Genomic DNA, 26,577 nt, shown 5'->3' on the forward strand with positions numbered 1-26,577 from the left:
ACATGATACACCATACATGAGCCAAAAAGAAATGTGAAGTTCAACGTGATGACTTGCGTACTCTTTCACCAGAGTCTTAGTGCAGATAACCAGTCCTGAGAACAACTAACAACAAACTAAATAATATTAGTTATTTAATGAATATACAATAATGTTAATAAGGATAATGTAATGTTAAATAATAGGAAAGCAAATAAAATTGGCAAAAAAAAAAAAGATTGTTTATGATTACTGCGGCTATATTGGGGCGTTGACAGCCCCCATTAACCGCGAAGTAGGGGGGATCACTGTACCAGAATCCGTGGGTCTTTTGGTAACGGGCCACAGAGAAAGAAGAAAAAAACTTACATTATTTCCATTTTATTTATTATCCGAGTCAGATTTTTTTTAATTTTGAATAATTACCGGATACTTGCCGTAACATCCTTCAATGAATCACTCTTAACGCATGTCAAGAAGCTTACCTCGGTCAAGTGATACATTGACACCAGTATTAAACCCACAGCTAGCAAAATGAGTAAAAAGCAGACGACTTTGGAAAGTTTTTTGTTTCTTTTCAAAAGGGAAAAGTCCCAGCGAGGAGACAGAAGACCCTACAACCTCTAAGAAAAGGAAAGCTTGTGTTTGACCGACAATACCAGAACTACTTAAAATCAGTGCCGGGACAGGACTTTCACACGAACGCCTTCTGTGATGTCAAGCCTCTTGAATAAATAGCCACCATGCGCACATGTTCGCATTACTGGGCTCGCATCAGTCATTGAAACGTGTATGTGATGCTGTCAAAACTTTAAAAGTAAATAATAATTTTAAATTCATATCCACAACATTTTATGGTCCAAATTACAAATCACTGTTTAATATAAGAAGAACATCATATTATTTCTTTACTATTAATTGAATATGAATGAAATAAAATAACACAAACATTAAAACTGAAACAATAAAGAAAAGGCTTGCACTCACCAAAACAAATGGCGCTCACAGTCAATCAGTCTTTTCAATATCTCCCAATTTTTCGTCACTTTTTCATTAAGGAGGAGGTCTCTTGGCACTGAGATGTACAGTGTACCCACTCGGGTGTTCCAAAAGTTTTTTTTAAAAGCACCATAGCGCATTGAGGAGCTCTCTTTACCTTCCAAATGAGACGTACAATACTGTGTATCCACTCAGGGTCCCCATAGGTCTTTAAAAGCACAGTGGCGCGTGTGTCCAGCCGTGCTTTGGTGTCTCGTTGCTACCTTGGATAAATAATTGAAGTTTGTCAATTAGTTTGTCAACATCGCGTAGCTTGCTTGTTGAGCATTGCACCGCCTTCCTGAGTGAGTATCCACTCACGTCACGTTCAACGTGAGGCCTCCAGATGGTGATCTTATGACTTGGTTGGCTATTACAGCTGTCTATTAAGTTATACGGGCCGCTCAGATGTCCATCTGCACTTGCACAGAAGCCTACGCCGTGTTGATATGAATCCCTTGGCTTCTGGCCAAGGCAAATACATACAGCCTGGCGACACAGCTTAGCTGAATTCTAATTGGCTAAAAACTTAAAACTACAACACTAGGACCATAACCAAATAGATATGACACAAAAAGAACAGAATATGGAGAATAATTTCATAAATAAAGAATATACTGTATACTGTATATATTTAGTAAAAATGCATTTGAAATGAAATTGACTTTCATTATCGTTTTAATAATTATTAGTTTATTATGATAATAATGTTAGGTTATATTACACCAGCAGAGAAGGCCTTGCTGGCCCTGACGGCCAACCACTGCTTAAAATATGGATTTATAGTGACAGGTGATTCTCATGCTCCAAACCCGCTCAGTGTATCGTGCGGCGACCGGCTCTCCAATTAGGCGATGAATCCTTCAAAACTGCTTCGCCATTTGGAGACCAAGCACCCTGTTTTAAAAAACAAGCCTTTTTGTATTTTGAAGGAAAAAAGCAAGAGCAATATGGAAAGCAGCAATACTGAGGACGTCCACAACAACAAATGCAAGCGCACTGAGAGCATCATACTTAGTGGCTAATCGTTTTGCTAAGGCTAAGAAGCCATTCACTCTTGGTGAAGAATTGATCCTTCCCACGACTAAAGACATTTGCTGTGCAAGAGATTGCCACAACAGCACTGAAAACCCTGTTGCCATTTCTGACGACATGTCTGTGTGAAGCGGGGTTTTCTGCCATCACAGCAGAATTACAGCGTAGACTGGACATAAGCAACACCCATTTTCTCCCATCAATCCTAGATGGGACTGTCTCGTTGCAGAGAAACAAGCTCAGGGCTCTCATTGATTCAGCGTTATGGTGACTTGTATTTTTTTATTTACTTAATATTTGTTTTGTAGTTTGCGTACCTTAATTTTGAAGATATGTCTAAGCATAACCCTACCGATCCATGAAAATATTTTCTGATACTAAACCGGTCCGTGGCGCAGATAAGATTTGGGAACGCTGTTTTAGTCTATTTTTGTCAACAACTGGGTGTGTGCTACTGACACACTTGAAATTACCCCTGTGGCAATCACTACATGATTGTGAGTATTTGATTAGAATTTTTTTATAGATCATAGGTTTTACATAGGTCATATAGTCTTCATATTTTGCATCTAATTAAAATATGAATAAAGCATCCTCAAAAGTGTTGACATGAGCAAACTTGTGATGATTTCAATGCCTTCAATTTCCTGTGCCTGAAATGTGGTTTGGTGACAAACAGGCGCAAGACACCATCAAGTGGTGAACACAAAGAACATCTTTAATAGTCAACATTTACAAAATGGATGATGACCAGGCAAGCACCTCATTTACACGTACCACAGGAAGCCAAACCGCTTGTGCAAGAACTCTTCCCGCGGCCTGAGGTTGAAGAGCTCCTCGGACAGGGGGGCCACCCAGCGGTCCGTGTGATAAACGCTTTCTCCCACCTGGAGGACCACCGCCACCAATGTCCATCAAAAGCGCAACAAGATATAAGTCATACATGCCTTGTCGACAAGCAACCCGGTCACACTCACATGAACACAGCAGTTCTATTTCTGCTACTTATAACACATTTCGACTTGTTGGGTCGATATGGAGCAATAAGGACATGCTCGTTATCGGCGGCCGTGCCCATAATCTGTTTTGGGGAACATTGCTATCGACTTTTTTTTTTTTTTTTGAAAATGTATAAACTTCAGGGAATTCAAGAATTGTTTCTAAGAGATTCTGCTGAACTTGGGAACACTGCACTTTTTACTTGTGTTTGAAATTCAAATCAATATTTCTGCTATTCAGACTAGCTCTATGGAAATTTACAAGAAAGGTGTTTTTCGTCTTACCTTCCAACCAGGAACATCTTTCATGAGAATTGCCTCCTCCTCTAAATTTTCCCTAAGCATCCTCAAGTTCCTGCCATAGATAAGAGCACAGTTAAAAGAGAGAACTGTGAGCAATGTGTATTTTGAGGAAAATGACCATTATTGGAGGAAATATAACCAGAACCACATACAATCAACTCGAGTTTGTGGCCGGGATACATTCCAGACCCAATCTTGATATTTGATATAACACATTATAGTTGTGATTTGTTTACAAGACCTCCCACAGACTGTTTTTTGTTTGTTTTCCAAACCAGTCCACTTTATTTATATAGCACAATTAAATAAACGCAAGGTTTCCAACGTGCAGTACAAGAAAAATAAAACACAATAAATAGGAAACACAATAAAAACAAAATAAAACAGTAAAATCAAGTAAAATACGATCAAGTACAATCTGTCAATACTTTACAAGGTGTCGAAAGCCATAGAGAAAAGGTGGGTTTTAAGAAGAGTTTTAAAAACAAAGAGAAGGGCTGTCTAGCATGCAGCGGCAGATCATTCCAAAGTTTTGGAGTTGTGACAACGAATGCTCGATCGCCTCTGAGCTAAAGCCTAGTTTTAGACACTCTCAGGAGCAGCTGGTCAGCTGACCTGTGAGAATGGCTAGGGGAATGCGGGTGCAGCAGCTCAGCTAAGTAAGGTGGGGCAAGGCCATTCAAGGCTTTAAAAGCAAATAAGAGTATTTTAAAACAAATACTAAGAAGGACAGGCAGCCAGTGGAGTGAAGCTTAAATCTGTGAAATATGCTCATATGCGTCAGTTAAGAGCCATGCAGCACCATTTTGAGCCAGTTGCAGGAAACTAATGAAGGACCCACTAACCCCCAAATAAAGTGCATTGCAGTAATCCAATCGAGTGGTCACAAAGGCATAAATTACTGTTTCAAAATGTTTTCTTTGCAGGACTTGTTTAATTTTTGCTAGCTGCCTCAACTGAACAACGCTTGATTGCACCACAGCTTTAATTTGGTTGCCAAATTTAAGATCATCATCCACTTTTACTCCATGTTTTTTTGTAATTGGGACACGAAACTGTGCCCGAGCATACCATAAAAGAGAAGAGAGGTGCATGTGTAAGCGTGGCCGAGCGCATTTGTATTTTTTATGTCACCTGCGGTCTTCCTCTGCCTGCATGAGTGGCATCATTGCTATCCTGGCTTCCAATTCCTCGATCTGCAAACGCCTGTGGAACACAAATTGGGATGACGTTTAGACGTAAGTGCGCTAGCAAATAAACGCGAAGAAACAAATAGTCTTACTTCCTCTCCCGGTTCCACTTGAAAATTCTCCAGTAGCCGTACACCATGAGGCCAATGCCAATGCCAAACATGCTATAACCTGTTGAGTTGGTAATAATCACTTAGATGGGAGGCACGTCAAATTTGAACAAGGTTTAACCGCAAATACGGGTTTTTTGATGCTATGACAGGAACAGTGCAGTTTTATTTTCCAAAATAATAGCAAAGGAATTGAAACACGAAGCAACATTTGGCAAATTCATGTTTTATTGACTTATTTGCAAGACGTTGTAAACCTTTATTTTGTTGCGGTTTATAAGGCTATACATGATTAGTACCACCATTTTCCGACATACGTGCTAGAAACAAAAATGCTGTTTCACGATCTATTATCTGGATTTGTTGATGGAAAACGGCAGGGATACAGTTACAAACGTAGTGGCACACACTCTTTAAAATCATGTTTTCCTAAATTAAAAAATGCTCTAATTACTAAGTTAAAAAAAAGGCGTATTTGATGTGAGGTTCTTCTTTGCATGAAATGCGTAAGAATCACTGACTTAGGTCTACGATTCCTAACCATTAGCAAGGCGAGAAATATTTCGGTAAGAATGAAATGTTTAAAGTAACAGCAATCTTTGAAAGGTTCTAGACAAGACTGTCTTAACGAAACCGTCGCCTGTTAGCATTAGCAATGAGCCAAATGAAGAAAAGACAGTCGAGGCGCTTTGTGTTTAGCGATATACGAGTGTGCCACATGTACCCGAGAGTCCTCTTTTGGGTAGATTCCTCTTGTAGTCGAAAGCGGCATAGCCTCCCGGCGGAGGCATGTCCTGCTTCACCTTGGAGCTCGCCATCTTGCGCAGCCACCACCGGCCAAAACACCGAGCGCAATGTCACTCAAAGCAACTCTTCTTCTTTTTGCGACTACAACAAAATGACAGGTACACGGGCGCCATCGCATGACTGCATTGAAAACTACCGCTGCATTTGGCTGTCCAGATTGGTGGATATGAGAAAATAACGGACTGCCAAATTCTAAATACGACCACAGTTTATTTTATCTTTAGTTTTTTTTTTTCAACACTGCTGCATGTAAGTAAAATTATACTAGTTGTTTCTTTAGCCAATCAAACTTGCTCAGGCCCTCAATGTCGTCAGAAACGCGGCGTTTCATGCGTTTAGTTTATCTGTCAACCTCGCTAGTCAAAATTCGATGGGCGCGTCGTAAAACCGGAGTGATTACCCTGCTCTGTTTGGGCCTTGTCTACATGTAACCGGCTAATTTAAATCAGCATGGACGCCCCCTCGTCGTCGTTGTTTATTTAATAAAGTCGCGTCTGTATGAAACCGCATCGAGCAGGGGTGTTCAAACTTTTTGCTAAGGGGGCTAAGATTTAGTGTGTTAAAAATGTAGGGGGGCCAACCTTGGCGGGCGTTCTTTACATATAACAGCAATTAATTTAGATACATTTCCGTTCTGTGTTTAACATTTTTATTTTCATTTCAGCTATCTTAAGCATGTGTTTTGGTTAATTTGAAACAAGCATATAAAAATTGAATAGACATTAAATATTGAAATTGAATATTCACTTAACTTCACTTTAACACTTTAACGTTTTTGTAACAGTTGAACAGAAGTAATTGTACTCTTGGGTGCAAATTACATTTGAAACAAAAAAAAATCTCACCATGTCAGTTGAATATTTATAGTATTTTTAAACACAATAACAGAGAAATTAACAAGTAATAGTCGTATCAACAAGTGCGGGACTCATGTAAAATAAGGTCTGGCTCTATGGCAGTTGTATGGATGCGCAAGATGTCTTGTAAGTGTAAGCCTCCGATAGCCGTGCCGTACGGTGGCCCTGAAGTGCAAATGAAAAAAACAAATATCGAAGCAAATTTAAAAAAGAAAAACACAAAATACGAAACAAAACAAAGAAAGAAAAACGCATTTCAAAGGACAAAACAAAAAGAAAAACGCATTTTAAAAAAGAAACGCAAAATTAGAAAAGAAAAAACTTTTTACAAAAGTTGGAACGCACGCAACATTTTCACAAACGCACGCAACATTTCGAGAAACAAAACAAAGAAAGAAAAACCCAATTCAAAAACCAAACGCAAAAAAGAAAAGAAAAGACTTTTTCCAAAAGTCTAAACGCACGCAACATTTTGAGAAACAAAACAAAGAAAGAAAATGCATTTCAAAAGACAAAACAAAACAAAAAAAGAAAAACGCAATTCAAAAACAATGCAAAAAAAGAAAAGAAATAACTTTTTTACAAAATTCAAAATGCACGCAACATTTTCACAAACGCACGCAACATTTCGAGAAATGAAACAAAGAAAAATGCATTTCAAAAGTTAAAACAAAATAACAAAAAGAAAAACGCAATTTAAAAACTAGAGCCGCAAGCAGCTATAAAGGGCCCTCTCAGACCTGTGCACGTTGGGGTATGAACAGGTCGGGGTATGAACAAGGACTATGAACGATGAAAAAGTAGTTGTAGATGACTTCAGTGCAGGACTCTTACCAAATATGTAAAATTTAGACAAGGTGGGACAATGTGGGTGGAGTTACTGCAGCTTTTATTGTTCCAATTTTGTGACTTACAATGCCATATAGGCCACACCCACTGTCGAAACATCGTACTGATTTGTGGAGGGCATAAGGCATGGCCACTGGCTTTTCAGAAAACATTTAAGGGATATCACTTCAAGGGGCTCAGCAGAGTACATAAAAACATTAAGGATTTGCTATGTTTTTTACTGCCACTAGGTGGCGCTCGTACTATGATAAAAAATAGGCTTGTAGGTGTGTTTCACATTGGACTCCCATCCCATATACGAAGTTTTAAAAATATAAGATCGTCTAGGTCCAATTACAGCAACTTTTACCGTTTTCTCGAGACATCGGATTTTGAGTTGGCATAGAGGCCACGCCCTTTAATGAAAAGTCATAAAAGTTGAGAACCTTAATGTTCCAATGTGTCATAGCTTTTCTGACCATTTTTGAGTTCATTTAGTCAAACAGGCATTTCACAGTACATAAAAGTATAAAAAATAAGATTTTTGTCCGCCACTGGGTGGCGCTGTAAATGATTTGAAAGTTTATCTCATAGCTGTATTATTGCATGACTTTTAAAGTCCCAGGAAAGTTTCAGATGGTTTGAAGCTGTCATAGCTCAGTTATTAAGATTTTTGTCACTCTTGGCGAAGGAAATATTAAACATAATTTGAAGCTCCGTCCCCATCTTTTATGTCAAGAGATCTTCACGATATTTGGACTATGTGTGCCCCTCCGTTGGATAATGATTCATGCCAAAGTTGAAGGTAATGGGGTGAATCGTTTAAGAGAAAAAGGCACTAGTTTGAGACCAGCTAATGTCTAAGAATGGGACAAAACTGCACATTAAAAAAATTCATAACAATTTTTCTGTACATCCTAGCACATCACTTCTATTGACTCTTTTGTAGGTCTTACAGTCCTTCATTTTTGCCTACAAAGTTTCATAGCTGTAGGTCAAACCAAACAGGATTGACTGTAATCTTTCGACTAATGACTTTTGCAGCCACTAGGTGGCGCAAGCTTTAAACTGGAATATATTTTTGTCGATATATTCAGGAGAATATTTTCATCCAATGTGTGAAATTGTGAGAAGATCAGATCATCTGGGTCACTCTCATGCCACTCTTTATTTGTATATAATGTTCTATTTATTTATCTGGGTTGGTGCGTGCGTGTGTGTCTATGTTTGTGTGTGTCTGTGTGTTGTGTGTGTGTGTGTGTGTGTGTGTGTGTGTGGTCTCTGCAAAGGAGAGCAGAGAACATTCACTAAACAATGATAACTAACATAACTAACATTGTACAATATGTTACATCATATGCTCACATTACTCTATATTAGATTAGAATAACATAAACAACACAGGCAAACATACCGTACAATATTAGGAAAATGAATTCAACCCAATCGTTCAAAATGTGCGTTAGGTAGGAAAGGGTTAATGGAACCGAATAGATTTGAGTGGGCGGTGACGTCACTACGTGAATACTAAAAGTGAAGTATGAAAATTACGGTATATTCGCCTTTAGCAATTATACCAAACTTAGATGCAATAACAACTTAGATATTAATGGACTAAGTGAAACAGTGCAAACGTAAACATGTATCCAAACCACGAACGGACAACATATTCAAACTGTACTTACATTCTCATGGACGCACGGAATAATAATGAAAGGAAGGTGATATCCACAGAATGAGATGAAAGCATAAAAATGACTGTCCGTTACAACGATACCTGCCGACTGAAAGAGCAAAACAACCTATGATAGAGTAAACAGAGTCCTGATTGGTAGTGGAGGAATGAAACACAACTTGTGATTGGTTGCTAGGCGGTTGCTAGGAAGATCACATGACCATAGGAGAAACATGTCCAGGCGTAAATAGTAATAACAGAAACAATTCAAACACGAAATCGTTAACTATAATCAGAAACTTCTTAACAATCCGGAAAGAAGAGCATTGCTGAGAACTTTCACCTTTCTGGGATGTGACAGAGCCAATATTTTCACCGACAGCACCTTTATTCTTTGCGGCAATACTCGCCTAGCAAAAAATAAAAGTTTCAATGTCGCAATCGAGTGGCCGAGACCGTTGTGGCGAGGCGAAGAAACCACACGTTGCTGTGCTAGTGGAGATCTTTACTCTTCGCAGCCATCACAAAACTGATACAACAAAGTCCAAAACGCAAAAACAAAGCCAATAGGTTTAAAGCATCAAAGGATCATAGCAACATGCCTACTGGGTGAGAGACATGGTCCTAGTGTCCGCCACACAGCTCCCCCCCGAACACCCAGAAAGGCATAACGGAAAACCCCACAGGGTATTCACCAGTCTGGCACCCTGAGTCACAGTCCGGTCCTGGGTGGTGTATGTGACACCAGGGGCCCAGGTGCGACAGTAGTAAGGGTGAGACGCTCAGCGTGAAAACCACGAGGTAGCGTTGGCAAAGGGATGTTCTGAAGTTCCGCAGGAGCCGGAGTGGCAGTGCTGACCTGCATGCTGGTAGGCACAGTGGGCTTCCGAGGGACGGCCAGTCGCGGCTGCGTCCCAGTTTGTGCCTGGGCCTGAACCTGCTGCGGCACCCACACCAGATGACCTGCTTCGATGTATACTCGGACCATACCTGCGGGCATGGTGAATCGGAGGGGCAGCCGAATGATGGTGGCCGGAGGCCTACTGCTGAGGCCGGACGGCCTCATCAGTAGTAGATGAGGCCGCCCGGCTGGAAGATCCCAGTCGACGGCCAGGGACTCCGAAATTGGACTGCACAGCCGTTCTCACCAGCGCCTGTACCAGCCTGTTGCTGGCTGGCTCGATCCCTGGTGCGCCAAGGGACTGGGCGACGGATGAGAGGACCCTTGTCGGGGTGCTGGCTGGCTGACCTGGTACCAGCTTGCTGCATTACCTGACGTGTAGTAGGCTGGTGGAGGGATGCCATGATGTGGGGCTTCTGCGGTGATTCCTCGCTGAAACATTCTGACGTCCGGGGTCACCCATGTGGCGAGACTACATCTCCAAAAGCCTGACGAAACTTTCTAACGTCTGGGATAATAATGTGGCAAGATGACTCATCCGGGGTCACCCATTCTCACGTCTGGGGTCACCAATGTGGCAAGGCGAAGAAACCACACGTTGCTGTGCTAGTGGAGATCTTTACTTTTCGCATGCCATCACAAAACTGATACAACAAAGTCCAAAACATCAAAGACAAAGCCAACAGGTTCAAAGCATCAAAGGATCATAGCAACATGCCCACTGAGTGAGAGACATGGGCCTAGTGTCCGCCACACCGTGCTAAATATTGTGCTGACAATGCTGCGCTATAGTCAGCTCAGCACAGTAACTACGGTTCAGCAGCTGTTAAGTGAAGCAAACGCTGCACATACCAGTTGTCCCAAGTTCTCACTTCTGCCTTTCGACAAGCCAGGTGAGGGCTCTTGCTTGGCTCTGTTTCGTATTAAAAGCTCGGCCTGCCGTGTTTGATCGCTCCCCGAGACCGCAAAGCGGTCGCCATGATTCATTCCTGCCTCCTGCGTGAGCCGTTGAATGTTCCCGAAGTTGATTGGCTGTGGCGACTCGAAACGCGGAAAAAGTAAATAAAAAATAACTTCATGCGAAAGGCGAAATTTCGCTTCTCGTGACCGCGCGCGGCCATTTGCGTCGCTCCATGCGCGTCTATCGTGTCGCCCGACGTGCATTCGCGGCCAGTCATGCGAACTCCATTGACTACAATACACGCTTGTTCGCCTCGTTCGTTCATCTCCAAAACATTATTTCGTGTGCAGCCCACGCAGCCCGTTACCAGTGGTCCGTGGACCGGGGGTTGGGGACCACTGAAGACATATGTATGACGTCATACTGAATATGATGAGGACTTATCATAGCATCATCATAAGTATGCGCACGCTGAAGACTCAATTGAAAAAACTTGGGCTTTACAGACAGCAAAACTATTCTTCTTGTCATGGTTTGTTGGATTTTGGGTTGTGGGTTTATTTTGAGGGGTTCTGTTCCTTTCTGTTTACGTATATAGTTCCTGTTTCTGCTCCTCTCGTGTCTCCCTGCGTTAGTTCTGATTTAGTCCTCCTGTCCGCGTTACCTACCCCTCGTGTCCTCCAATCCGCTCCCCTTGCCTATTGTTCCTGCCCAGCTGCCGTGCGTTTCTGATTAGTTTGTGAATGTATTTAAACCTAGCTTCTGTTACAGCCCTTGTCGGATAATTGTCTTGTCATGTCATGTCTTGTCTTATCATGTCATGTCTTGTCTTATGGTCTCTGTTGCATTTTCCTAGCCCCATGTTTTCCTGCTAGCCTGCCTGTCATGTTTGTTTTCTGTTCTGCCAGCCTGCCTGCGCCCTTAGTTCGTGTTTTTGCCATCCTGTTTTTTCCTGCTTTTGTTCCCGTACGTTTAGTTAATAAATATGAATTACATCAAGCCCGTATCTCTACGTCCTCCTGCTTTTGGGTCCTCCTCCTCCGCAACCACGCCGGCCGTCACACCCGCCATGCGCCCCCGTGACACTTCTCTCCGTGAGGTCAGGCGTGCCGTTTTGACCGAGATGCAAGGTCCTGGACAACTGTTCGGTTATCGGACCATGTGGCAAGTTCTTCAACTCAAATACAAGTTACGTGTTAAACGAGACGTTGTGATGAGGAGGCAAGGACTTGACTCATGCTATGATCCAATTCAGGAATACGTCCAGCGAAATGGAATTCAGCAGACACAGGACTGGAAGTCAGCGTTAGAGCTGTACTTAAGGCTTAAGGATGTAGCCGGGTTATAGGCATAAGTGTGAGTTTGTGTAGTCTGTCATTTATCCAGTCTGGGGGTAGACTTCAAATGTTTTTTTTTTAAATTTATTTACCTACAGTGTAAGGAAAATACACTGTACCGGGACGCCCACCTGACTAGCCTGTCGGCCTCATTATGCCTGACGCCCTGACTGAGTTTGCGCTCCCGGTCGCATCACGTGTTGCGTCAGTGACATTCTGGACAATTTCTGTTTGTGGGCTTTTGGGGTTTCTTGTTTTTTTTCTTTTTTCATCGGGTGTTTTGGGTCCCTCTTCCGAGCCCCCGTCCGCCCGCCCTGCGTGGTCTTTCTGTTTAGTAGTGGGTTTTTTGGTTTTCTGGGTCGTCTGGGATCCCACCCTTGAGGGGGAGGTTATGTCACGTTCTGCCTGGGTTATGTTCGGCTATGGGTTTTTGTTGTAGAGATTTTGGGTTGTTTAGCCATTTAGTTTCTATAGTTTCTTCCCCGCGTCTGCCTCGCCTCCCTGCCTCGTTAGTTTGATCTTGTCCACCTGCCTGTTTACCTGCCCTCCTTCTCCTCCAGTCAGCTTCCCCTGCCTTTTGTCTCTCCCCCAGCGGTGTCGTGTCTTCTCGTTAAGTGTGTGTAGTCTTTAAGTTCCCAGTTTGCATTTGCTTCTTGTCGGGTCATTGTCTATTTTCTGCGCTAACTGGTCCTTGTTGCATATCTTTCCCGTGCTGCCTACCGTTCCTTGTTGCCCCAGTAAGTTGAGTTTAGCGTTTTTGGTTGTACTTTGTATTTTTGGTCCATTGCGACCCTGCTTTTGTTTGTTATTAAATATCCTCCTTGGAGCTTCATCCCAGTCTGTCCTGCGTCCTTTTGGTTCCACCTTTCCCACATTCCACATTGCCTCAAGTCGCCATGCCTCACCGTGACATTTTTTACTCTTAGCAGGTAGTTACCGAAACTTATCGAAACAAAACTTATCAAAATGAAACTGAAACTTAGCAACTGCTTAGGTATTTTTCCACCCGGACAGCAATCAAAGCAAAACCTGGATGTAGCTGCTTTGAACAGAGTGAACTCTGTTACTAAGCCAACATTATACAGAGTTATAAACCAGCACACAAGCATGGCTAAATATCTTATGATGCAGTCTTCACTATATATGTTATGATGCAGTCTTCAATCCCACTTTCGGACTCGAAAGAGTCCAACACGAAGAAAGCACATAAAAAAAATAGCATACTGTCATGTTCTGTCTGGGTTTTTCGGGTTTTTGGATTTAGTTTAAGTAGTTTTTGGTTCATTTTGTGAATTCTCATTTTGTGAATGTCTAATTCGTGTTGGTTTCCCTGCGTCTGCCTTTTTCTCAGTCTCGTTAGTTTTATCTCGTCCACCTGTTGTCCGTGTGTCCCTGCTCCTCATGTGTTAGCCAATCCGGTTCCCCTGCCTCTTGTCCCCGTCCAGCTGTAGTGTGTTTTCTGTAATTAGTTTTCATGTATTTAAACCACCGTCTCTCTGTTGCCTTCGTTGGATTATTGCACCTCTCACCCCACCGATATCTTCGATTTGTGTTCCCTGTGCCGCTGTGTTTGTTCTTCCCCTCCTACTCGCTCTCCATTCTTCCCCGTCATCCAAATTAAGTCTCGTGAGTTATATTCCGTTTCACATTTATTTTGCTACTTTGTCCAATTTTGTCTACTGCTTTTCCTGCCTTGTTTTATTATTAAACGAGCATTTTTGTTTGAGCATACCCTCTCCGTCCTCCTGCGTTTTTGAGTCCCTTTCCCTCCACCGCCTCACGCCGCCATGCCATGATGTGACACATACCCCTTTTGGGGTTCAAAACACTTTACAAATAACAAATCAATAACTACCATATTACGTGTTTCTTACAAAAATGTGCCTGCAGGGTAAATGTGTGTGGCGGTGAGATGGTAGTAGGGGTCAGGCGACTGGGGCAAGAACGGCAAGAGAGACATTCAAACGGTCATTTAAGCAATTGGAAGTGCTTTTAGCCAATTCAATTTAGAAGAAGCCTACGCTTTGGCTAATTTTTCTCTGTTTCAGTTCATGTGTTTGTCGTGGCCTTGGGATTGGGGGTGGTACATACAACCGAACGTATGTTTTAATCGCAGTGTTCTTGCAACGTCTTGTAAATGTTTGTTTTTGAAATGGGTTTCATTGTCTGATTTTATCTTTTTCGGGAACCTATGGGAAGGAATATAATGATTGACTAGGTGTTTGACCACGATACTTGCTGTTTCAGATTTACAGGGATACGCCTCAGGCCACCCAAAGAATTGCGTCCACTATGACAAGCAAGTATTGATATCCTGACACTGATTTAATCATGTCAGTGAAAGCCATCGACACCACCTGACCAGGGGCAGTCAACTCCGGATCGTGACTCCCCTGGGGTGGCTTGGTAGCAGGCATACTATTAAATCTGCAACATACACTGCAGTCCTGCAGTTCTCTGTTAACAATGGTTGTCATGAACGGGTGCCACCACGTGCTTCTAAGTCTTCTTAGTGTCTCTTCCACTCTAAAGGAAATACTTATATTTTAAATCCAATGTATCAATAAAATAGTGTGTTCATGGAACTGTGTTATTCTAATAAAGATTGAGACGACATAATGTCAGTATGAAGCAGATATAGTCTTGGCCCAGGAAAAATCAAGACAAATCATCACCTCCAAAAGGAACAAATGACATCCCCCGACACAACATTCCACCAGGAACAAAAGGCCAGTTGTGGCCGTTAAGAGAAGGTATCAGTCAGGGTTTATGGTGCTCAGACTTCCTCCCTCTTCCAAAGAACAAAGACTTGTGAAGACACCATCCCCACGCACACACCCACACACACGCACACACACATGCTCACACGTGCACGCACACACATACACACACACCTGCACTCCACAGTGGGACTACATGCCCCAAAAAGGGTATAAGAACTGAATGTGGAAGGTGAAACGTTACCATTTTCTACTCTGACCTGTGGCAGGACTGGCCCGAGGCCTCGTGTACACTCTGTCTGGATTAAATAAATTGTTTCACTATGTTGTGGTATGGGCGATCTTTCAACAAAAACGAACACAATAGGAACTAGTTAGATGTGAGAGGTTTTTCTAGGTTCCTTTTACTCCCACGTGGCATAGTCCATGGGCTTCACTTATCAGCTACTTCACGTGTTTTTGCGGTGGGATACACTTAGCATCTTTCGTCCACACACCGTCCTTATTCTTCATTCCATCCTTCGACTTCCATGCATTCTTTTCCTCTGGGCTGGCTTGCTGCTGCCACTCCCTAACCGTGGCAATGCTCATTTCCTCACTGGCTTTCAGCTCCTCCTCACTGTCATTTGCAAGGTTGGGAGAAAACTGGCCACCTTTTTTGCTGCTTTGTATGCGGCTGCATTTCCCTGTGTGATGAGGTCAGTGCCTTTGGAATGCCCTTGGCATTTAATAACAGTTACACTCTTAGGTAACATGAGTGCGTCCCTGAGTGCCAAAATGTCTTGTTGATGTATTAATGGAGTCCCCATGGCAGTGAGAAAATCGTTCCTTTGCCACTCTGCAAGCGCAGTGTGGATTACCACATGAGCATAGGCAGAATCAGTGTAAATGTTTGCCGTGACTCCTTGGTCTATGGCAAATGGAGGTTTGACAGCTACAATTTCGGTTCTTTGTGCCAATTGGATACCGGTTAACTTTTCAGCCACAAGCATTGTGAATGTGTCTCCCGTCCATTGAATTACAGCGAATCCCGATCGTAAGCCTTCTGGGCCTTTCAAACAACACCCATCTGTGAACACAATAATTTCTGGGTTGCTTACTGGTGTATCATACAAATCACTTCTGAGTGTGTTTTCTTCTACAACCCGTCGTGTGCAAGCGTGGTTCTCCTATCAATCCGTCAACCTTATTGGTACCTTCTTGTGTAAACAAAATGTTTGGTTGTGCCCGTGTCGCCTCAATTTTTCTTTGTCGCACTCCTGTCATTGTAAATGCTTGGCTCGTAACATATTGGACCGTGCTGTGAGAAGGAGACTTGGCCGTGCCTTGTCGTGAAATAAGGCGGCCCAAGAATGAAACTTGAGGGCGGGCAATTTGAAGCTTTCTTTTTGAACACTTCAAGCCCACCATGGCCAAATGAGCCAAAAGTGAGCGGGTGGCGTCAATGCACATTATTTCAGAAGGAGCGGCAAGCAATATTTTATCAACATATTATATCAGCAGTACACCGTCAGGAAGCTGCAAGGAGCCAAAAGTTGTTTCAAATAGGCGTTGAAAAGCCCGGATGACAACAAAAACCTTTGTGGAAGACGAGTGTAAGAAGAACATTCCTCATTCCATGTGAACGGAAAATATTTCTGCATGCTTGGATCCAATGGGATGAAGAAAAAGGCATTTGCCAAATCAATGCAAGTGAATTGGGTGTGGGAGGGGGAAATTTGGGACAGGGCCAAGTGGGGATTAGCAATAGGTAAAGTGGGTGTGGTGACAGCCGCATTGATGGCACGCAAATCATATATCATTTGGTATTTACCAGTGTTTATTTTTTCGACTGGTAAAATTGATGTGTTGTATTGGGAGTGTGGAATTTTACACAACACTCCAGCTTTTATCAATCCATCAATAGTGTCGGAAATGGCAATCAAACCCTGCTTCTTAATTGGGTATTGTGGAACATATGTCATTTGGAACATGACTGGAGTCACGTGGCAGAGTCCCACCTCGGTGGGATCTGTAGAACAAAATATGTCAGGCAAGTCAGCAAATGCAAGTGAAGCCAAATCACTGTCAACTGTTTCTCAACCATGGTGTCTGTCCAATAGGCAATGCTCCAAAATGGAAAATGGGTGTAACGCGTTAGATTGCATCCAATATGCATCAAGCGATGGAGAGTACAACAACGTATTGGACAACGTTGGTTGCCAATCGGTAGCCATCACGCATTCCTCGACAAAAGGGCCAAGATCTCTGGCTGAATGTGCGGGAGACACCATCAAAGAAATATGCGGGTGGCATGGAGACACGGTAGGGTCGGGTGGGTCAGCCATCATGTACCATTTTAATTGTTCATCACTCAGTGAAGCATTGAATGCCACTCTGGGTTTTCCCACAAATAAATCGCCGGCTGTCCCTGTTTTAGCCTTAGCTGGAGAGACGAACGTTTTTTTTTCTTTTTTCCTTTTCTAGTTTTCTATTTTACCACCACCCGTGGTTGGACCTGTGTCTGGTGTTTTCCTTTATTTTCTTCGTTAGTTAGTGATTCGCGGATTCTCTGAACAGCTCCTAGCTCCATTCGTCCTCGTTTTCATGCAGCTCTGCTAGCGTAACTATTCGCTCGGCTTTACTAAGGTAAGCAGAGTTTCCAGTTTGTAGATAATTGGCCATCTTTCTGGGGAAGGCCCGACCTGCTGAAGATGAATGGCCTTGTTAGTATTAGTACTAACAACATGAAGACTCAGAATAGTTCAGGAAAAAATTTTAGTTTAAATTCGGCTCCATAAATATTAGGTCACTCCCCTCAAAAGCCCTTCTTGTAAATGATCTTATTACAGATCACAATCTTAAAGTGCTTGCTCTCTGCGAAACCTGGTTAAAGCCAAATGAATTTTTATCATTAAATGAGGCCTCACCCCCAAACTTTGTGGGCTCACACGTTGCCCGTCCTTGTAAAAAAGGGGGAGGTCTCGCCCTCATTTCAGAATCTGATCTTAAACTTAGCATGAGCACTAATCACACCTTCAAGACATGTGAGGCTCTCGTTATGCACTCGAGCTCCTCACCATCATTCTATGTGGGAGTTATTTACCGTCCTCCCGGTCCATACTCTGGATTCTTAGATGAATTCCCTGAACTTATGGCTGATTTAATAAGTCATGCAGATAATATATTAATGGAGTGTCTTACACACCTGGTTAATGCAGCAAAGCCGACGTCCTGCATGCTCGACCTACTTCCGGGCTGAAAATCTCTCTAACATCTTCCTTTTATTGCCAAAATTCTTGAGAAAGTTGTAACACAACAGCTTAGCAATTTCATGATAGATAACAATAGATTTGAACTCCTGCAGTCAGGTTTTAGGGCCAACCACCCAACTGAGACGGTCGTTGTAAAAGTGACAAATGATCTTCTCTATCCATGGATTCCATCATCTCATCAATATTATTATTGCCTGACCTTAGTGCCGCATTTGACACTATTGATCATCATATTCTTATGGATCACCACTTTCTTGGTTCAGACCTTACATCCTGGGAAGGACGCATAGTGTCTATTATGGCAATGCGATCTCTGAATCTTTCTCCGTCTCATGTGGTGTCCCGCAGTACTTGGTCCCTTACTGTTCAACATCTACATGATTCCTCTTGGCGATATTATACGTAAACATGCTGTTAGTTTTCATTGCTACGCTGATGATACCCAACTGTACATGCCTTTAGAAATAACAGATCTGTGCAAGTGCACATGGATGTCTTCCAATTTTCTGCCTCTTAACCCTAGTAAAACAGAAATGTTAATTATTGGCCCTGCTCATCATCAGCACTTAAGAATACCACATTGAACCTGGATAACTACTATTTTCCAAAGTAGTTTTGCAAAAAATCTCAGCGATATTTGACGGTGTTTTTTCACCTTCGCAATATAGCTAAAATTCGCCCTATTCTTTCTCCTAGCGATGCTGAAACATTAATTCATGCATTTGTTACGTCACGCCTAGGCTATTGTAACATTTATTTTCTGGGCTTCCCATGTCCTGCATCAAAAGCCTGCAGTCTGTACAGAATGCAGCAGCGAGACTATTGACAAGAACGAGAAAGTTCGATCATATTACTCAGATTCTAGCTGACCCGCATTGGCTTCCAATACCTACGGTTTGTTAATTACTTATAAAATCTTATTCGGTTTAGTTCCTTCCTATCTCGTCGACTTAGCATCACCATATGTTCCGTCCCAACAACTTCGGTCATAAAATGCCGGTTTGCTATCGACCCCACGGGCTAAAAAGAAGTCCGCGGGATCAAGGGCAGTTTTCTATTCGCGCGGCAGTACTATGAAATGCCCTACCTATGGAAGTTCGCGCAGCCACCTCAGTAGAAATCTTTAAATCCCGACTAAAAACACATTTATACTCAAAAGCATTTAGTTAATTGGGCCTGTCTGCAGCTTTCTTTTTTTTTTTTCCTGCCCCCTTCTTCTGGCTCGGAGAGGGGGCTAGCTAGATGGTGAAGGTTGACTTGACTGCCCCCATTTGGCTCTGCGATGATTGACTAGCGCGGGTTAAGAGATCGACAGTCTGCGGTCCACTTGGTTGGTCCATATGCGGTCCATATTTTTTACCTGTACTTGTCTGTAATGTGTATCTATTTGTCTGTATTTGGAACATGCAGCATCCACTTCAACCTGTGGGCCTAGAGGGGGGCTCCTCCCACCTGTGGTCCCTTCTGGAGGTTTCTGTTTTTCCCCTAATTGGGGTTTTTAAGTTTTTCCTTCCCCTTCTGGGAGCTTTGACAGGGGATGCTGTTGTGTACCTTACACCGAAAAGATGTCTCTGTATGACGACTTCTTTCGAAAGAAGTCTCGGCATGACCGCTTTTCATCTGTGAAGCCCGTTGAGACTTCGGTGATTTAGGGCTATACAAATAAAATTTGATTTGATGTTCAATTGCAAAACATTGCCGTCGATGTTTTTAAACGAATCCGCAAAAACCTTGTCGCCGCGCCTGTCATAGTACAGAGTGCAGTGTATAAAATCAGAAACCATGTCATAAGCGTGAAGGTGTCCAATCCATGGCAGCCATAATGTCCAAAATTGCTCTGCCCTTTTCTATCCTTCAGATTCGATGTCCATGTGTGCCCAGTAGATGTCAGCAGAGGCGGGGGCAACAACGGCAGATGTCGAAACCTCTTATATTAACTGTAGAAATCGAGTATCAGAATATTAATTTGTCGTAACAAAGAACAGTCCCTCCCACTGTCAGGCTGAGCATCGGATCCTGCAAGCTGTGGCCATTGGATTCAGGGCCCATCATTGTGGGTATTGGCCGGCGGGTGGTAGAAAATACTGCTGGTTCGGTGGTTGCATGTATTGGCCAGCAGGTGGCGCCGGCTGAATGGGTGGGGGGCTGTAGAGGTGGAGCTACGGGCGGAGCTCCAGGTGGAGCTTGCTGACAATAGACACCACGTCGCCTGCCCCTATACTGTCCTTTGCCTCTTCCTCTATTGGCCCATTGTTGACGGTGCTGTCGTGCTCGGCAGTCACGAGACCAATCCCCCATTTTTCCACAGAAAAACATATTCCCCTGGAACGGGATTGGTCTCCCTTGGTGGCTTGCCATTCAATACACTGTAGCGCTGCTGTTAGTATGTGGGGTTGCACGAGGAAAAATAAGCACCCTGCGCAATGACGGGGCTGGATTGATGCACATGACACTCGCCAGTATAATGCACGTAAGGAGTTTGAAATTGGACCTCGGAATCATTTTGATTTTGTAAATTTTGTGATTGTAACATGGCCAATTGCGATTCAGCATTTTTACGTTTTTCTACTTTTGTGTCATTTTTTTTGACGTGTTTCCTCAAATAAAACTTCAAATGAGTCAGACATCGATCATGAGTAGCGCCAGGGAGGTCGGGGTTATTCTCAATCACCTGAGCGATAGTTTTGTGTACCCCCTTTAATACGTTAGCACGGAAAACTCGAGTATATAGTGCGGAGTCAGTGGGCTGGTGTCCGGTTCGCTGAGCAAACTCTACCAAAAGAATGGAAAGAATTTGAAATTACACAAAATGACCTTTGTCCATTCTAAGTCTCAATTCCAATTTTTGCAAATCTGATTTTCCAAAATGGGTCTCATTTGACAGCTAGCAAAGTGTAGATTAAGGTTAGAAACTCAATGCCATTTTACTCTGGCGCTGATGGGAGGCTGCTAATGATGCCCAGCATCACCTTGAAAGAGAATAATGTAATTTTGTATGATTTCAAAAGCGATTTATTTCAATTTTTGCAAATCAGATTTTCCAAAATGGTTCTCGTTTGACAGCTAGCAAGGTGTAGATTAAGAATCAGGTGAGAAACTCAACACAATTTTACTCCGGTGCTGATGGAAGTCTGTCAAAAATGGCCAGCATCACTTTAAGTGAGAATGGAGGAATGTAATTTTGTGTGATTTCAAAATAAATTTTTGAAGTTTTGCAAATCAAATTTTCCAAAATGGGTCTTATTTGACAGCTAGCAAGGTGTAGATTCAGATGAGAAATTCAATGCCATTTTACCCTGGTGCTCATGGAGCCTGCCAAAGATGGCCAGCATCATTCACCTTGATTGAGAATTGAGTAATGTAATTTTGTTGATTTCAAACTCAATTTATTTCAATTTTTGCAAATCGGGTTTTACAACATTGGTCTCATTTGACAGCTAACAAGGTGTAGATAAAGGATCTGGTGAGAAATTAAACGTCATTTTACTCTGGTACTGATGGAGCCTGCCAAAGATGGCCAGCATCATCTTAATGCTGCGTTCACACTGAGCGCATTCGAGGCGTAGTACCACGTTAAAATGGAGCGTGAAGAGCAGACAGTTTTGCATTGTAGTCAATGGATTTTGCACTACGGGATGATGATACGTCGAGGACACGAAGGACGCGTTGGAGCGACGCGCGGCCCGTAATTGCGTGTGACGCGAGAAGTTAAAAAATTTGAACTTTTGTGCGTGTCGCGTTGCATCAGCCAGTCAGCTTCGGGAACATTCAGCGGCTCACACGGGGCAGGAATGAATCATGCCGGCCGCTTTGCAGTCACCAGAAGCTATCCAACACGGTCAGCTGAGCTATCAATACAAAAATGGAGCCACGCAAGAACACTCACCTATCTTACAGAATGGTGGAAGGAAGAATTTGGGACAACTGGTATGTGCTTTTGCTTCCTTTTTTAACAGCGGTTGAACCGTATTTACTGTCCCAAGATAACGATAGTGCAGCATTGACAGCTCAATATTTTGCACGGTATCGGCCACTTGATTGCGACATTGAAACTTTTTTTTAAATTTTTGGCAGACGAGTATTGCGGCGAAGCGATGGACAAACAGTGTAAAAAAGAATACAGGTGCTGTAGGACAAAATATTGGCTCTGCTACATCCCTGAAAAGCTATGTTCTCAGCAATGCTCTTCTTTCCAGATTCAATTTAAAATGCACAGCAAGCTCACACAGTTATAAAGCAGCACACAAGCATGGTTAAATGTTATGACACATTCTTCACTACAAAAACAACATTTGTAAAATATTTAAACAGTCATTGTTGTTGAATAGATGCAGGAGACCGACTGCAAATTGCAAGATGGGGGGGACACGACAATAACACGATTATGTATGACAACTAAGTAAAAAAAAATCATATTATTACAACATCTATTTTAGATACAGTATACAAGTTTTGCTTAATTTTGGGGATGACTTATTCATATTCATTATTTAAAAAAAAACCTACAATTTGCTGACGGTTTCTGCACACTTTCAACTCCTGCTGCGTATTGAGGTGAATGACTATTCTCAACAAAGATGAAGGTTTAAATATTTTACAAATGTTGTTTTTGCCATTGTCGATAGAGCCATCATTGGTGTTTAGACGTTTTGACTGGGGTGTATCGATCACGAGACATAATCTTTATTTAATAAAATAACTTTATTTAACAACTTTTTTTCTCGAAAGACATAATTCGCCATTGTCATCCTTACTTAAGTATAATAAATGTGGCGTGTTCCGCGTGGAGTCTTCCAAACACCTTTCATTTAACCGGGAGGGAAACAGAACTTGTACTTCTGGGGGAGTGGCACAGCCAAAACTCGTTTATTCCACACACTACAAACGCCCCCTTCTCGTTGGCCAGCTCATACGTCATCACCCCGAGACACCCCTCCTTCAATACAGCATTTTTTTTTTCTCAATACAGCGTCTACAGTAAACCATACAAACGGTTTATTAAACTGAGCAAACGGATTACAAACCGTTGGTACGGTTTAGTAAACCGTGAACACGGATCTTATTTGCTCGAACATGGAATGTAGTCTGCTCGGGGAAGTGAACAGAATATCATTGTGTAGTATTATATGCATATGACAATATAAACCGCTTGAATCTTGAATCATGTCTCGGAAGAGTTGTGCTCATACGAAGGGTTAAACACGCATGTCTTGCGAGAAAAAAAACTCATACAAGTGGTGAAACACTTACTCTAACAGCTGTCCTTTCTGACGGCCCTGATACCAATTAAGTATGCCCTGAATCTTTCTTTAAACAGTATAAAACAAAACAAAAGAGAGCAAGTAAATTGTGTGTTTTTTTTTTTTTTTAATTGTTTAGGAGCTAGGAAAAAATTCAAGCAAAAATATTCAGAATTTTGAACGATGCAGTTTAGGTTGGGTCGCAGAGGGAAGATGCATTGTGGTGAGAAGGAACAGGATTAAAAAAAAAAAAAAAAAAACATTTGTACTGTGCTTTTCGGGCTGGGAGCTACTGTGTTCCATTTTAAAAGTATGGATCGTCAACTCTTGTGCTTCCCGAGCGGACACCTTGAGCTCCTCGGATTTAGTATTCTGGCAGTGATGCTACATTCAGATGAATATGCCAACGTCGACATGGATTTCAAACAAGTAAATTACACTTAAGCGACAACACCGCACGTTCTTAGATAAGGTGCAAAAGTCAACATTGGTTGTTAAATGGAGACATGCTGTCAAAAGAACATAAATGAAAGCAAAAAAACAACTCATTTGTGAAAACCGCAAAATAGAAGGTAAAAAATGCATCAGTCTCCCGAAAAACAGAATATCAACAAAAATAACTTAATGTAAATACAAAATGAAATCAAACTTTAAACTACGGAGATGAATGTGATGACACAATTACAATTTGGTCGGAGCGATGCGTTTTGTTTCTTTTGCGTGGTGTGTGTGTGTGTGTGTGTGTGTGTGTGGGGGGGGGGGGGGTCATGTGAGTCTGACTATTCCAATACTTGACTACCTAGATAGGGTGACAGAAGTACCAAGTTGTGTGTGTGTGTGTGTGTATATATATATATATATATATATATATATATATATATATATATATATATTCGCTTGCCCCAGTCAAAATGAGGTATAGCAAACCTTAAAATGAACAAAAAATAAAAATATTATAACAAAAGGTTTCACGTTTCAGACTGTAGTTCCCAGAGCCTCTTGGGGGGGTCGTGGACCATGACTTTGGGAAAAAGGCAACGAGGGGATAATGGAGCTGGCCTAGGGGGTGATTGACAGTTGTTTTTTTTTCCCCCTACTTCCAAGTGTTTGCAGTTTGCGAGATGGACGAGCGAGAGGGGATCATGTCCAGCAGGTACTCCCTCTGGCGCGCGTCTACGCTGGCCGAGACCTTGTGTCCACTCAGGCTGGGGTTCACGTAGGCCATTGTCACTCCTGTCAAAAAGAGCAAGATGTCTGTCGCAGACCAACAAGATACTCACGTTGAGGCCCTGTCCACATGTACAAGGGTGCTTTTTTTTTTGTAGGCATATATTTTATACAGCGATTCCAAAAGACAGATCACGTAAAATCAGCTTTTATTTTTGCTTTGTCTGTTGGAAAATTGCGTTGCTAACATTGCATCTATGTATAAAACATTACAAAACGAGGGCGTACAATTTTTGCCAAGGAGTCTGAACAACACAATTTGGCAATAAGTTGCTTCAGGTTCCAATTAATTTGCTCTTACTTTGAAAAAGGTTGCATTGTTCCTATCTAGGCATGGATAAGAAGGAAACCAAGATTTGCCAATAAGTGCAGAGAGTCTGTTGAAGTGCCTTCACGAAACGTAGTTTGCATAGCGGGAACGGCAAAAGCACCCATGTTGACATGGACGCCTTATGCCGCACCGACACACAAAGGGGTCAAAATGAGATGGTAGCCCTGGCGAAACGGCCAAAGCGCTTGGAGGCCGAACGGGACGTTGAAAAGGAGTGGAGGCGAGGCACCAGGCTCTACCTTTGTTGCTGTCGCTCTGCTTCTTCCATGCAGTGGACGGGGCGGCGCCTGCGCTCATATTCCTGCCAGCGCCAACTCCGCCGCTGCTCACCTTTGACATCTGGACAGAACGCTGGGTCACGTGTTGGTGCTTACCTGGCCGGCAGACCAAAGCGGCGGCCGCCACGGCGCTCTGCAGCTGGGAGGACGAGGAGAAGGAGTGGGGGATGCCCCGGAGGGAAATCTGGCCCTGGGAGGAGCTCTAAGGGTGGACAAACATACACGTGTTAAAAATGTTCACCTCAGTTGGTGCCATGGATGGCCATGGCAGGCAAAAATCCTTTTTTACAAGGCCGGTAGTGAATCAGTAAATCAACCGCTTTTCATGGTCAGACCAAATTCCCTTTTGGTGAAGTGCACCCTAATGTGAAGGAAATCATATATTAGGTTCTTATCATTATGTGCTTATTTCTTGTCTAGAATAGTTTGCATACCTATCCATGTATGCAGTCCTAGTTCATCTCGCCCCAGTCCTTAGATAAAGCTGTTGACGCAGGAAAGTGTGAGCTGGGACCTTGGCCCAGCAGTTGGTGGCGCCCCCCTGGCTCTTTTTGTTATGTCTTGTAATGTGCAATGCTTTGCTGAATGAATAAAAACCAGGCAGGGACGCTTGAGCGGTGAATTAGTGCCGGCATCGAATGAGTTCCCTCGCCAAGCTTTTTCCCTGTGCCATGGCATAGAAAAGTCAGTCTTGGCTGGTCTGAGTTACTCTTTTTGCTGCTTAGCAGCTAGGCTTGTCCTAGTCTTCTTTTAGAGATTTCTCTGACACCTAACAAGTATAGAGCAATTCTTGACAAAAGAAAAAAAAAAAAAAAGCGCCCGGCCATCCCTTTTCTGATTCATTCAACTTTCGTTGCTGTATCTAGCGTATTTGTTTTCAGCAACTCGAGAAAATTGTTTTGGCTCTACTTTGTCTGGCCGAAAAACTAATGACAGTATCCTTGTAAAACCTAACATTCAATGTTTTTTTTTTTTCTAAAGGAAAGCATAAGACAGTGTAGAAATAGTCCGCTTCACCCTCCAATGAAAAGAAAGCTGTTGCGCTTTTGTCATGACATTCAATTAAATTTGCTGGCACCTGCACAAACACTGTTAACACCTCACGCGTCCCCTGAAGAGCCTTCGAATACTCGAACCCCCTTAGTGAAGCGCTGAGTTCAAGGGGAAGCCAATTCAAATATTTTCCTGAGATGAGCCTCTGTGTCCCCGCTGGCCTATACGTGGAATCTGGCAGCAAGCCCGTAGCCCAGATAAAATGTATCTTTGACATCTATGGCAGTGTATGGGTGCATACACCGTTTCGTGGAATGCGAATCACCCATTTGCATCCATTACAGGGGGCGGCCATTTTGCCACTGACCGTTGCTCGGAAATGAGAAGACGGGCCCCCAGGGCTCACCTGTTTTCAGAGTTGGCTCACGTGACATTGGCAAGTTGAGCTGTGGTCAGTTGATACCTGAGCCCTGAGGAACCGCAACGTCATTTTCAGTCAACAGCAAGGGGCGAAACGGCTGCCATTACGCGGATGGATGAAAATCGAGTTTGACTTCCCCTTGAGGCCATGAGGC

The 26,577-nt window shown here is 42.8% G+C and overlaps 2 protein-coding genes and 1 pseudogene across 5 annotated transcripts in view; all 3 read right to left on the reverse strand.

Annotated features, from left to right (window-relative positions):
• Window positions 1-1,677: 1,677 nt before the first annotated feature.
• LOC148415261 (NADH dehydrogenase [ubiquinone] 1 alpha subcomplex subunit 13-like) lies at window positions 1,678-10,355 on the reverse strand. 3 transcript variants are annotated; one of them, XM_088429553.1, is made up of 6 exons: window positions 8,831-10,355; window positions 4,636-4,714; window positions 4,488-4,559; window positions 3,336-3,405; window positions 2,830-2,939; window positions 1,678-1,914 (listed from the first exon to the last, which is right to left on the reverse strand). In XM_088429553.1, exons 2-6 carry the CDS (start codon window positions 4,704-4,706, stop codon window positions 1,881-1,883), a joined length of 357 nt encoding a protein of 118 aa, XP_088285679.1. In that variant the 5' UTR covers window positions 4,707-4,714; window positions 8,831-10,355; the 3' UTR covers window positions 1,678-1,880. The 3 variants fall into 3 exon arrangements, with proteins under 3 accessions (XP_088285679.1, XP_088285677.1, XP_088285678.1); XM_088429551.1 differs by lacking the exon at window positions 8,831-10,355 and adding an exon at window positions 5,378-5,886; XM_088429552.1 differs by lacking the exons at window positions 1,678-1,914; window positions 8,831-10,355 and adding an exon at window positions 5,378-5,541 and having other exon boundaries at window positions 2,750-2,939.
• Window positions 10,356-16,189: 5,834 nt separating this feature from the next.
• On the reverse strand, window positions 16,190-19,985 carry LOC148415262 (uncharacterized; annotated as a pseudogene).
• A 2,630-nt stretch (window positions 19,986-22,615) lies between these two features.
• The window catches only part of LOC148415263 (transcriptional repressor p66-alpha-like), a 47,802-nt gene continuing 43,840 nt past the window's right edge, over window positions 22,616-26,577 (reverse strand). For both annotated transcript variants that reach the window (XM_088429140.1, XM_088429139.1), the window contains exons 10-11: window positions 24,971-25,211; window positions 22,616-24,406 (exon numbers count right to left, since the gene is read on the reverse strand). In XM_088429140.1, coding sequence (XP_088285266.1) covers window positions 24,267-24,406; window positions 24,971-25,211 — 381 coding nt within the window. In that variant the 3' untranslated portion in view covers window positions 22,616-24,266. The remainder of the gene's footprint in view (window positions 24,407-24,970; window positions 25,212-26,577) is intronic.

This window comes from Hippichthys cyanospilos, chromosome 12 (assembly GCF_059441005.1).
Source record: "Hippichthys cyanospilos isolate Australia breed blue-spotted pipefish chromosome 12, RoL_Hcya_1.0, whole genome shotgun sequence".
Classification (NCBI taxonomy): Eukaryota; Metazoa; Chordata; class Actinopteri; order Syngnathiformes; family Syngnathidae; genus Hippichthys; species Hippichthys cyanospilos.

Bases quoted from the DNA above. Each gene is read 5' to 3' on its own strand.
- LOC148415261 (XM_088429551.1), bottom strand. From the start codon at position 5,471: ATGGCGAGCTCCAAGGTGAAGCAGGACATGCCTCCGCCGGGAGGCTAT. The intron at 4,715-5,377 runs GTACATGTGGCA...CCAACTCAACAG, and splicing joins ACCCAAAAGAGGACTCTCGG to GTTATAGCATGTTTGGCATT. The intron at 3,406-4,487 runs GTGACATAAAAA...TATCTATGGCAG, and splicing joins CAGGCAGAGGAAGACCGCAG to GAACTTGAGGATGCTTAGGG.